General features: G+C 46.9%; 1 protein-coding gene across 1 annotated transcript in view; it reads right to left on the reverse strand.

Moving 5' to 3' along the window:
* Positions 1-276: 276 nt before the first annotated feature.
* HNF4A (hepatocyte nuclear factor 4 alpha) overlaps positions 277-11635 on the reverse strand; it is a 28935-nt gene continuing 17576 nt past the window's right edge. The window contains exons 7-10 of the mRNA XM_007938404.2: positions 10287-10442; positions 7077-7313; positions 1568-1690; positions 277-419 (exon numbers count right to left, since the gene is read on the reverse strand). Coding sequence (XP_007936595.1) covers positions 277-419; positions 1568-1690; positions 7077-7313; positions 10287-10442 — 659 coding nt within the window. The remainder of the gene's footprint in view (positions 420-1567; positions 1691-7076; positions 7314-10286; positions 10443-11635) is intronic.

Consider the following 11635-nt stretch of genomic DNA (forward strand, 5'->3'; position numbering starts at 1 on the left):
GAAGGTGAAGGCAGTGGCTTCGGCATGAGAAAAGCTGTCCGAGGCAGTTGAGGACTTTCCAATCAGGGTCTCTCCAAGGCAACACCCCACCATCCAGAGCAGGGGAGGAAGGTTACAATGGGATGCACCCGCGGCCCAACTCCTCAGGTCCTTCTCCATTACTGTTCTGGGACTGGCCCTGTTGTCACGCCCTCCTTGGCTATGATCAAGTGATCACCAGGCGCTCTTTGAGGGGGGTGGGGGAAGCCAGCAGAACCCCCGACCCCCAGCTGCTTGCTAGATGACCTCTTGCTTGGTGATGGTTGGCTGTGGGATGGCAGAGGGAGGCTTGACAATTGTGGTGATGGCTCCCGGCAGGAGCTTATAGGGCTCAGATCCTGAGCCACCTGGCGGGGAGGGCTGTGGAGTCTCAGGGGTGGCTGGAGGGACAAAGAGACAGGGGCTGCTTAGAATTCCAGCTCTTTGACGAAGTAAATGAAGAGCCCTGGAAGAGTTCTTCCTCCTCTCTGAGACTTAGTTTCATCTATAGAATGAGAGACTTAAACAAGATAACTCCTAAACTATCCTACTGCTCCAAACTTCTGTGAGTCCCAGATCATAAAGACTAAAATTTCATGAAGTCAGGAAGGTTGTGTCTGGGATGGTTTCGGTGGCCAGAGCCTTTCATCCAGGTCCTACCAAACCCTATGCTCTCCATCATCTGAGATGGAGACCTGGGCAGCTTCTCCCAACCCAAGGCCCAAGTTTGATTCTCCCCAAAGGCAATGGGACATGTGACAGAGATACATTTTCTTTGGAGAAGGAGCAGCAATAAGTGAAACCCAATGGTCAGCTAAGTGGCTCTGAAAATACCATTTTTTTTTTCATATTTAAAACATTAGCAAAAGAAACTAATTGGTCTTACTCCAATTAGTAGTTAGAAAGTAACTGTGATCCAATTATCCAACTTCACCTCAATGGGAAACATTACCCCAATGACAACATCATTCAATGGATGACTTTCTCAAAGAACAATCCCAATGAAATGAAATCTTGTTTTAGTGCACCGTCTCATCCCAATGATAATCTTACTCTTTGAAGAACTTTACCCAATGACAAACTCATTCTTCTGGGATTTTACCTACAAGAAGAGGTTAGCTCAGCAAATATCCTTATATAATGGATGGGCTTACCCAGTTGTTTAATGGATAGCCTTACCCCAATTGAGCAGCCTTACTTTAATGAGCTATTTTTACATCATGGGTAATACCGCTAATGGAATTCTCATTCAATGACCATCCTCACCCAATAACAACCTCACCCAGTGGGTTGTCTCCTCTGAGAACAGCTTTATTCAGTAGAGACTGTCAGTCACCTCAATGGACAGCATCACTAAATAAACATCCTTAACAAATGGGCAACCTCATCCCTCCTTCCCTAGCCTGGAGCACTGAGCATTGCTGTATCCTGGTTCCCACCTTCTAGACCCAACCTTCTTCTGTTTCCTCCCTCAGGCCCCATCCTTAGCCCTTGCTGGGTAAACCCCCAGATTGCCCACCTGCCTGCCCCCTAGGGCGGGGCCACTCACACATCTGTCCATTGCTGAGATGAGCAGGCATCGTGTTGGCAACAATGACATTGGTGCCCATATGTTCCTGCATCAGGTGAGGGTGCAGAGGATGGTGGGCATGGGGTGCATCACTGGAGGACCCTGTAGGTGGAGAGGGGGCTCAGTTAGAATGGAGGCTCTGAGATAAGAACCACAGACCTTGAGGCATCATCTTCCTCAGGTATGGCCAATCTACTTCGTCATCCGTCATTGACAGTGCCTATTGGGTACTTCTTCCTGGGTTAGTAAACTGGGGCTTACCATTCCTATCCATAGAGAGGATCTAACAAACCCAGAGAGAAAAAGTGATTTGAAAGGAGTAAGGAGTTTATAAGGAAGCTCTGAGATTATTTAAATATTATAATCAGTAGTGTATTGATTGCATGGTACTATAATGGACTTAATCAATGGCTCTCAAAGCTCCTAGGCATCCAAGACCTTCAATCATTTGGCCCCAGCTATTCTTTCAGCCAAACAGTGTTTCTGCTGTGCATGGGGTCTCTATGAGTCGGAAACGACTCGATGGCACTTAACAACAACAACAACAATTCTTTCAGCCTTGTCTTTTACTCTTCTGCTTTAGCCAAATGGCCCTACTTAGAGCATCTTTGTGTTTCCTTTACTTTTCTATCTCTATGCCCTTGTTCATGCTGTTGCTTCCATTAGAAATCAAGTCTCTAGCCCCCTCCCCCTTCCACAAGTCCAAATCCCAGCTCTGCTATTTCCTCCTTTAGGAAACCTCTCCTGATTTTCCCCACTCCAATAGGAAATAAGTATCTTCTTCTTCTGAATTCCCAAAGTAATTTATCTGTAACCTATTTTGGGGGAACAAGCCACTTCCTCTGTCTGTAGGCATTACCATTATAGGTTTCTTTTTCTTTTTTTTCTTGAGGGTCTAGCACAGTGTCTGGATTCCAGTAACCACTCAAAGAATGTGTCAAGGAGTAATAATGTCATATAGGGTGTGATTTGGTAGTAGGCCATGTTCACAGATATGACAATGATAGTAATGGAATTGTAAGGCTGGAGAGGCCTCTACAGTACCCTTGTTTCAATAATAGTTAACAACTAGTGAATACCTATCATGTGCTAGGCACTGTTATACAGAGCTTTTCGTGTTTCAAATAACTTAATTACCACTACAACCCTTTGTGGCAGATACCATTACTATTCCATCTTACAGATGAGGCAACAGGGCAAAGAGAGATTAACTTTCTTGCCCAAGTTTATCTGGCAACAGAGCACAAGCTCCTGATCACCTCAGTAACAACTGATGGGTTGTTGTTGTTGTTGTTGTTATATGCCTTCGAGTCGGCCCCGACTCATAGCGACCCCTCCTTGGGTTTCTGAGGCAGTATCACTACGGAAGTAGATTGCCCCATCTTCCTTCCGAGGAGTGGCTGGGGGGGTTGAACCACCAGCCTTCCGGTTAGCAGTCAAGTGCTTTAGGCACTATGCTACCAGAGCTCTGATGGGTAGTAACCCCATATTCACAGAGTTGAATGAGAAGTAAATGAATTGCCATATGACAGTGGCTCTCTTCTGGCAGAAATTTTACCCCCTCAGGTGATACTTGGTAATGTCTGGAGACACTTTTGACATAATTGAGAAGGGGGGTAGGGCAGGGAGATGCTACTAGAGTTTAGAGGGTGGAGGCCAGGGATACTTCTAAATATCCTACAGTGCACATGACGGTCTCTGCAGCAAAGAGTTATCTGACCCAAAATGTCAATAGTCACTGGTTAAGAAACCAGACACATGCAAAAGTGTTTTGGAGCATGTGCTAGTTCCACTGCGGCACCCACAGGGAGTCAGTCAGGGCTCAAGTCGCCTCCCAATCATCAAGGTTGTTAGATTACAGATGAGGTTGTTGGGAACTCAGGAGGTCCTTCTGTCACTGAGTTTCTGAGAGAACAGAAACCATCTTTCTGTACCACACCCACCCATGAGACTGAAGTCAGGGGTCATGCCCTCTCCACTTCCCATTCACCCTCATTCAAATGGCCTCCAAACATTGTGCCCCAGTGATCAATGAGGCTTTGATGAGAATGGGGAAGTGGGTGGGCCTTGAAGCATATCCAAATATTGGGCTTAAAAGGAGCCAAAGAGAGTGAGGTCTCATTCTGCCAATCCTGGCATTCTGATTCTACGGGAAGGACGTGGGCATCAAGTGGCAGCAAGATTACCAAGGGGCTCAGGCCATACACATGAGCACAATCCTTAACTCATCTCCACAACCACCTTTTACCATACCTTGCTGTTTATCCCTCCTTAGACCTCTGGCCTCCAGTTCTCTGCAATGGACGTGATCAGGCGTGACTTCCTCAGATAGCCTCTGTCTCACCCATAATCCAATTATACTCTCATTGAACCCTATCTTCTTCCATCAGAACAGTTATAATAATTATAATTATTTATTCATTGTTTAGGTAATACTTTGTCTAATTTAAATTCCAAGAGTCTTCTACATCTTGTTGACCAGTAAGCCCCCCATGTGCCTGGCACACATCAAATACTCAATAAACATTGAAAAGCTAGAAGGTGAGGATTGCTACTTCTTTACGACCATTTCCAAATGTCTCCTCCTCCAGCTCCTTTGATGCTCATGCCATTTGACCAGTCCATCTGAGAACTCTTGGTGATCATTTCTACCCCTCCCCACTCAGTCTCTAGTTCACTATCTTCTTCATCTCTGCCTCTTCCATCTCTCTGGCTACTTCAAGATGCACGTGGGGAGGGATGGACACAGGAAGAGGTAACTATGGGGAGGAAGTGGGAGGGGAGCTGTTGCATTGGGATAAATTGTAGTCAACGTCATGAGAAAAAGTGTAGGTGAACTGCTGTATGGAAAGTGAATTTGCTCTGTAAATTTTCACCCAAATCACAATTTGGGGGAAAAAAAAAGATGCACGTGGATGATTCATCTGACACCTTGACCTCTCAGCTCCTTACCCTTTTTATTTGACTGAATTTATCTTTCCCTCTGCCTCACCTCTGCCATCTATTTCCATGGCCACTCCCTAGACTAGGGTTTCTTAACTAGGAGTGATTCTGTCATTTCTTCCCCTCCAGGGGGCATTTGGCAATGTCTGATGACATTTTTGGTTGTCTTAACTCGGGTATGCTACTGGTATTTAGTAAGTAGTAGGAGGCTGGGGAGTCTGATAGACATCCCACAATGCACAGGACAGTCCCCACAGTGAAGGCTCATACAGGCCCAAATGTCAGTAGTGCCAAGGTTGAGAAATCCTGCCTTTGGCCATGTTGTCCTCGGTAACAGTATCACCTCTAAAATCTCAAGTTCAATCATCTTCACTTTGATTCTACCTCCTATCCTTCAAGCTCACATAACCTAGCACCATCACTGTAGAAATTCTTCAAACCGGTTGAGGTTGTCAAGTCACTGACCCCACTTTACACATCTATCATTCTATCTTCATTCTTCTAATTCAGCCCGGATTCCCAAGTCTGCCATTGTAGCCCTGCTCTTGCAATCCTCCTCGACTCCCTCACAGCTTCCCTTCATAATAACATGTTGTTGTGTGCCATCGAGTTGAATCCGACTCATAAGCGACCCCTCTTTGGGTTTCCGAGGCGGTGTCACTACAGAAGTAGATTGCCCAACCCTCTTTCCCAGGAGTGGCTGGTGGGTTTGAACCACCAGCCTTCTGGTTAGCAGTCAAGTGCTTTAGGCACTACACCACCAGAGCTCCCTCATAATAATATATATCCAAAGAATTGTCTATGCTTGCTGTCTTCACTTCTGCCTCTCTCTCTCGCTGTCTCCACTCACACGCTCACTCACTTTGGAATACTCCCAATCTGGTTTCCATTCCCAGAGCTCTGACTCTCCTTTTACCAAAATTACCAAGAACCTCCATGTTGCCAAATCCAATGGATCTCTCCCTCCCTCCCTCCTCCTCCCTCCCTCCCTCTCTCTTTCTCTCTCTCTCTCTCCGCCATTTAACGCTACTAACTGTTCCATCCTCCTTTAAAACATGCTCTCGGATTCTGAAATACTGCATTTTTCTGATTTTTCTCCTATCCCTCTGGCTAGTCTTCCTCAGTCCCCTTCAGTGGTGCCTCTTTTCCTCCTGCCTCCTAAACACTGAAAAGCTATGGAGCTGTCTTTCACTTTGAACTTTGAACCTAGGTTTGAGAAACGGATTCCTATATCCAACTGCCTCCTTGACAACTCAACTTGCATATCTAACATATCTCAACTTGACAACTCAACTTGGCTATCATCCTAAACTTTAACTAATGTTCGTAATGGATCCCTTGGTCCCTCCCACACCACCACCACCACCACCACAGCTCAATCTTTTCCATCTCGATAAATAACTCCACCATCATTCCTGTCACTCAGACCAAAATTCTAGATGTCATCTCTGATTGTTCCCTTCTCCCTCACTCCCCACATCCAATCAATCAGAAAATCCTGTGAATTCTTCCTCCAAAATACATCATCAAACTTATGCTGCTCCACCTCCATTATCCTTTATTGGGTCAGTACCATTCTAAGGGTCTCCTGCCCTCCACTCTTGCCTCCCTAAAATTCACTCTTCATCCAACAGTCAGAATGATTTGTCCAAGACATTAGTCTGACTGTCACTTGCTTTACAATTGTTACAATAAGAATAAAAACCCAAATTTCTGACCATAGCCTACTAGCCCATATGTTTATGATTTAGTTTTTGCCCATTTTCCGTCTTTATCTCATACAACTCCTCCCACATCACAGTCTTCTTATTTCTCAACACACAAACTGCCCTGCTTCAGGGCCTTTACACTAGTTACTTCTGCCTGGAATATTTCGCTCTTGACTTTTAAATGTTCCATATCCTCTCATCCCTTAGGTCTTAGTGCAAGTCACCACTTCAGAAAATTTTCCCTTGGCCAACCTATGAAAGAGTCCCCTTTTCAGTTAGTTACCCTCTATCATATTTCCTGCTCTGGTGGCATAGTGCCTAAGGCATTTGAGTGCTAACCAGAAAGCTGCTGGTTCAAACCCACCAGCCACTCCACAGAAGGAAGATAGGGCAATGTACTTCTGTAGAAATACCGCCTCGGAAACCCAAAGAGGGTTGCTATGAGTCAGAATCGACTCTCTGGCAGTGAGGTTTTTTTTTTTTTTTTCAATCATGTTGCCTGTTATTTAAAAATCTGTAGTTATCTTGCTTATTACATACTTGGTGACTATGTATTTCCATAGCCCTTACACACACACACACACACACACACAGCCTCTAGGAGGTCAGAGATCTTGTTCTTTGCTGAATCTCTAGCACTTAGAACAGTGACAGGCAATGGTAGATCCTCAGTAGACCATTGTCCCCACTTCTCAAATGAGGAAACTGAGGCTTGGAAAGGTGAAGTGGCTTGCCCAAGGCAAGTGATAGAAGTAGGAGGTGAGTCCAAATGTGAACAACGCATGTCTCCTGCCCCTGCTGCCCACCTCTCAGGCCCTCCTGGGGCTGGCACGGACCTCCCAGCAGCATCTCCTGCAGCAGGTTGTCAATCTTGGCCATGCCGAAGAGCTTGATGAACTGGATCTGCTCGATCATCTGCCAGGTGATGCTCTGCAGCGTGGGCAACAGCAGCAGCAGCTCACCAAAGCGGCCGCGCGAGTCGTACTGCCGGTCGTTGATGTAGTCCTCCAGGCTCACCTGCACCTGGGAACGTAGCCTCTTGATCTTGCCCGGGTCGCTCAGCCCCTTGGCATCTGCAACAGGAGGAGGCGGGTGAGGAAGGGCAGCGGGGCCCAGCTGGAACGTCTGGGGAGTCAGACCGAGACCTCCCCTAGGAAGTGTCTCTCTGACTTGTGCGGGCCAGACAGAGGTTGCCTAATGGTCCAAGGACTTATAGAAAGTTTTTAGCAGGCTGGATCTTCAACCACTAGGATAGACTAGCAAAAATTGTGGCTTCCTGGACTCAGATGGAAAAAAGTTTCTGCCACATTTCCTACAATGCAGAATGGAGTAACAGGGTGTTGGACTGAAGGGACAGGATTCAGGAACATACCTGAGAGAACACCAGCAACCTCCTCATTCTACACAGCGGGAAACTGAGGCATGGAGCAAGGAAAACACTTGCCCCAGGTCACACAGGCAGCTCCTGGCAGATCCTGCAGCCGTGGTCCCACCTTCCCAACCTCAGTACATGCTGCTTGTGGTACTCTAGAAGAGTCTTCCTTTCCCTGCCCCTCGCCTGGCTCCTGCCTCCCATTATCTCGGAATCTCAGCTTCAGGATCACCTTCTCCAGGAAGCCGGCTCTGTTGCACCCTCCCAAGTCTGTGTTATGAGCATCCTTCAAGCCCCCAAAGTGCTGTGGCTCTTCTTATCACTATTGTTCACATAGGCTGTAAATGTCTCTTCCATCTGACTGTGAGCTGAGTGGGGCAGGGATATGCCTTGTTTGCCTTTTTAAACTCATCGCCTAACACCATTAGTAATTGGTTTTTGTTGATGATAGATGGGTGGATGAAGGAATGTGTAGATAAATGGAAGGGAAAAATACAATGATTAAATTCTAGAAGGGGACTCAGTGGTCATCCAATGCTTTGTCTTAACGTTCAAGAAGGCAATGCTTTTATTCCCTCTTTTATAAACATTCTATGTGGCAGAAAGAAAAGTTCACCCACCCTGCCAGTCCAGGGCTCTCTGCACCAAATGGTGCTTGTGCATCCTTTCATCAGTCGCCAGACATTTATAAGGGCTTACCATGTGCCGAAAGAGTCCTGGTGGCACAGGGCTTAAGTTCTTGGCTGCTAACTGAAAAGTCAGTAGTTTGAACCCACCAGCCACTTCACAGGAGAAAGATGTGACAGTCTGCTTCCAAGATTACAGCCTTGGAAACCCTATGGGGCAGTTCTACTCTGACCTATAGGGTCGCTATCAGTCAGAGTCAACTCAACGACAATGGATGGGTTTACTACATGTGAGAAACTGGACTAGGCCCCCTGCCCCTCTAACCCAGATTGCTGACTCTGACTCTGTTCATTTTACTGAGCAATTACTACCTGCCCAGCCTGGGGCAGAGCACTGCAACGGACACTGTGTGGGTCACGAGGCTAGAAATCTCACTGTCCAGGAGATAGGGAATAGCACACAGTGGGTAAGAACATGGGCTTGAGAGCTAGATAGTCTGCGATTCACATGCAAGTTCTACTACTTCTTGGTTGTGAGATCTTGGACAAGCTACTCAGTCTTCCTATGCCACAGTTTCCTTATCTGCAAAATGGGGATAACGATAGTACCTACCTCACAGTAGGTATTATGAATAGTATTATGAATAGTAAAAGACAATCCACATAAGGTGTTTAGAATGGTGTCTTAGTGAGCACTCAATAAATGGTGGTCATCTTCCCCTTCAGAGTCCCTGGGTGGGCAAATTGTTAACACACTCAGCTGCTACCTGAGAGGTTGGAAGTCAAGTCCTCTTAGAGGCACCTCAGATGATAGTCCTAGAGATCTATGTCTGAAAAATCAGCCACTGAAAACCCCACGGAGCACGGTCCTACTGTGACACACATGGGGTCTCCACGAGTTGGAACTGACTCAGTGGCAACTGGTTTTATCTTCCCCTCTGTTCGCGTTATCTCTAGAAATTAGCTCTCTGTAGGCAGGGCCCTAGCACACAGGACAGAGTCTGGGACACAGTAAGTTCTTTCAAACACGTATGGAGGAAAGGAAGCAAGCATGCTTCCTGGGCTGAGTCACCTTGACGTTGTGAAATGAAGTAAGACTTTGCACAGAGACATAACTCCATGACTACATTCTCAAAGACACCCAAGACCAAAGTCAGATGGAACAGGGAGAAGGAGTCAAGAGCTGGAAGGAGAGCTAGGGATGTAGTATCGTCATCCTACTAAGCGAGGTGTTAGGTGATAAGGTCTTCAGAGGATAGGACAAGAAATAAAAGCATAAGTGCATGACTAAGGTTACAAAGGCAATCAACAGAGACATTAAAATATATCGGAAGAGTAGGGGAGGAAAGAAGGGCACGGTGAGAGAATGGAATCCTTAGTTATCAAAGGTGGAAATACTATCTAAAATGGAAGAAAAAAATGGCTTAGCATTTTGTTTAGAGCTAAAGTGGTAACTGCTGGAAAATAGTTGAAAAAATTAGAAGTAGTTCCCCTTGGGGAAGAGGTTTTGGGCTGGAAAAGTGGGACAGGAAGGACTGTTTGCATTTTTAACCATGTGTAGATATTATTTAGGAGCTCTGGTAGCATAGTGGCTAAGGCACTTGACTGCTAACCAGAAGGCTGGCGGTTCAAACCCACCAGCCACTCCTCGGAAGGAAGGTTGGGCATTCCTACTTCCGTAGTGATACTGCCTCGGAAACCCAAGGAGGGGTCGCTATGAGTCGGGGCCGACTCGATGGCAAACAACAACAACAACAACGTAGATATTATTTTGGTCAACGTTTTTCAAGAAAAGATGAGAGAAAGGGGGCAAATAGGAGAGAGAGAAAGAGAGGTGAGGAGGGAGGAAGAAGGGAGGGAGGGAGGGAGCAAAAGAATAAAACCAGGCCTTTGGAGTCTGTGTGCCTCAGCGGTCCTCATCTGCCGAATGGTGCTGATGAAAACAACCTCTCCTGGCTTTCAGTAAGGAAAAGAGGTTGTGAACTCGAGTCTGTAACCCAGCAAGGGAAGTCTGACAGAGGGCTGCAGTGGGGAGGTGTGGGCTGTACCTGGGTCGAAGAAGATGATGGCTTTGAGGCAGGCGTACTCATTGTCGTCGATCTGCAGTTCCTGGAAGGGCAACACCAGCTCATCCAGGATGCGCACGGACACGCGGCTCATCTCCGCCAGCTCCGGGCAGTGCCGGGGGACAATGTAGTCATTGCCTAGGTGGGTTGGGAGGGGAGCGGGTGGGACGGCCAGCTTTGGGTTTACCGCTTTCCCCCCCGGGATTGGTCTGAGTGTGCCCTTTGCAGTTGGCAGTGTGGCCAGCACCGTGAGAGCAGGGTTCCACAGGACCTGTCATGCCCATCGTACAGATGAGGAAGCTGAGGCCCAGACGCAGGGGCTGAGTTGCCTAAAGTCAACCAGCTGGGGCTGGAGCCTACTTTCTCGGGTTCCTTTCACATCCTCCAAACTCCATTCTCCAGCACAACTCACAAGACTGATGACAGTCAAGGACCACTTGGGAGGAGACACCAAAGCATAAACCTTGGTCAGATTCTGGGAGCTGGGGTGCCCTGGTTGAATCTTGGCTCTTCCACTTACAGCTGGGCATATTTGGATAAGTTACTTAACCTCTCTGTGCCTCAGTTTTCTCATCTGTAAAATGGGGATAAATAATAGAACTTACCTTATAGGGTTATTGTATTAAATGAGTTAATGTTTGTAGAGTCTTTAGAATAGTAGCTGGCACATAGTATGCCTTCCATACCAAAAAACCAAACTCACTGCCATCAAGCCAATTTGACTCATAGCGACCCCTCCTTGGGTTTCCCAGGTGGTATCTCTACAGAAGCCCAATCTTCCTTCCGAGGAGTGGCTGGTGGGTTCGAACCGCCAGCCTTCTGGTTAGCAGTCAAATGCCTTAGGCACTACACCACCAGAGCTCCCACACCTTCCATAAGCATTTAAAATAATAAATAAATACACCATGAGGCACAGGTGACAAAGGCCAGGGGTTTGTGCCATTCAGGTAGGCCTCTTGCCCCTACTCTAGAGAGCATATCAGCATGCATGGGGAATTCAGGGGTAATGCTGACTGCCAGCTAATTTTAATGCTGCTATTGTTAGGTGCTGATGAGTCCAGTTGTCTTTTGCCTCCAGTGACAGTAGAACTGCCCCTAGGGTTTTATTGGCTGTAATCTTTACAGGAGCAGATTGCTGGGTCTTTCTCCCTGGGAGCCACTGGGTAGGTTCGAATTGCCCATCTTTTAATTAGCAGCTGTGTGCCAGCAGACTTCCTTAACTATAATGCTGGAAAACTTTAATTCCTTGTCTTAGGGGAGTATCCTGGAGCTCTGGTAGCATAGTGGCTAAGGCACTTGACTGCTAACCAGAAGGCTGGCAGTTCAAATCC

This window comes from Orycteropus afer, unplaced genomic scaffold (genome assembly GCF_000298275.1).
Source record: "Orycteropus afer afer isolate SDZICR_OR568_19922 unplaced genomic scaffold, OryAfe1.0 scaffold00049, whole genome shotgun sequence".
Classification (NCBI taxonomy): Eukaryota; Metazoa; Chordata; class Mammalia; order Tubulidentata; family Orycteropodidae; genus Orycteropus; species Orycteropus afer.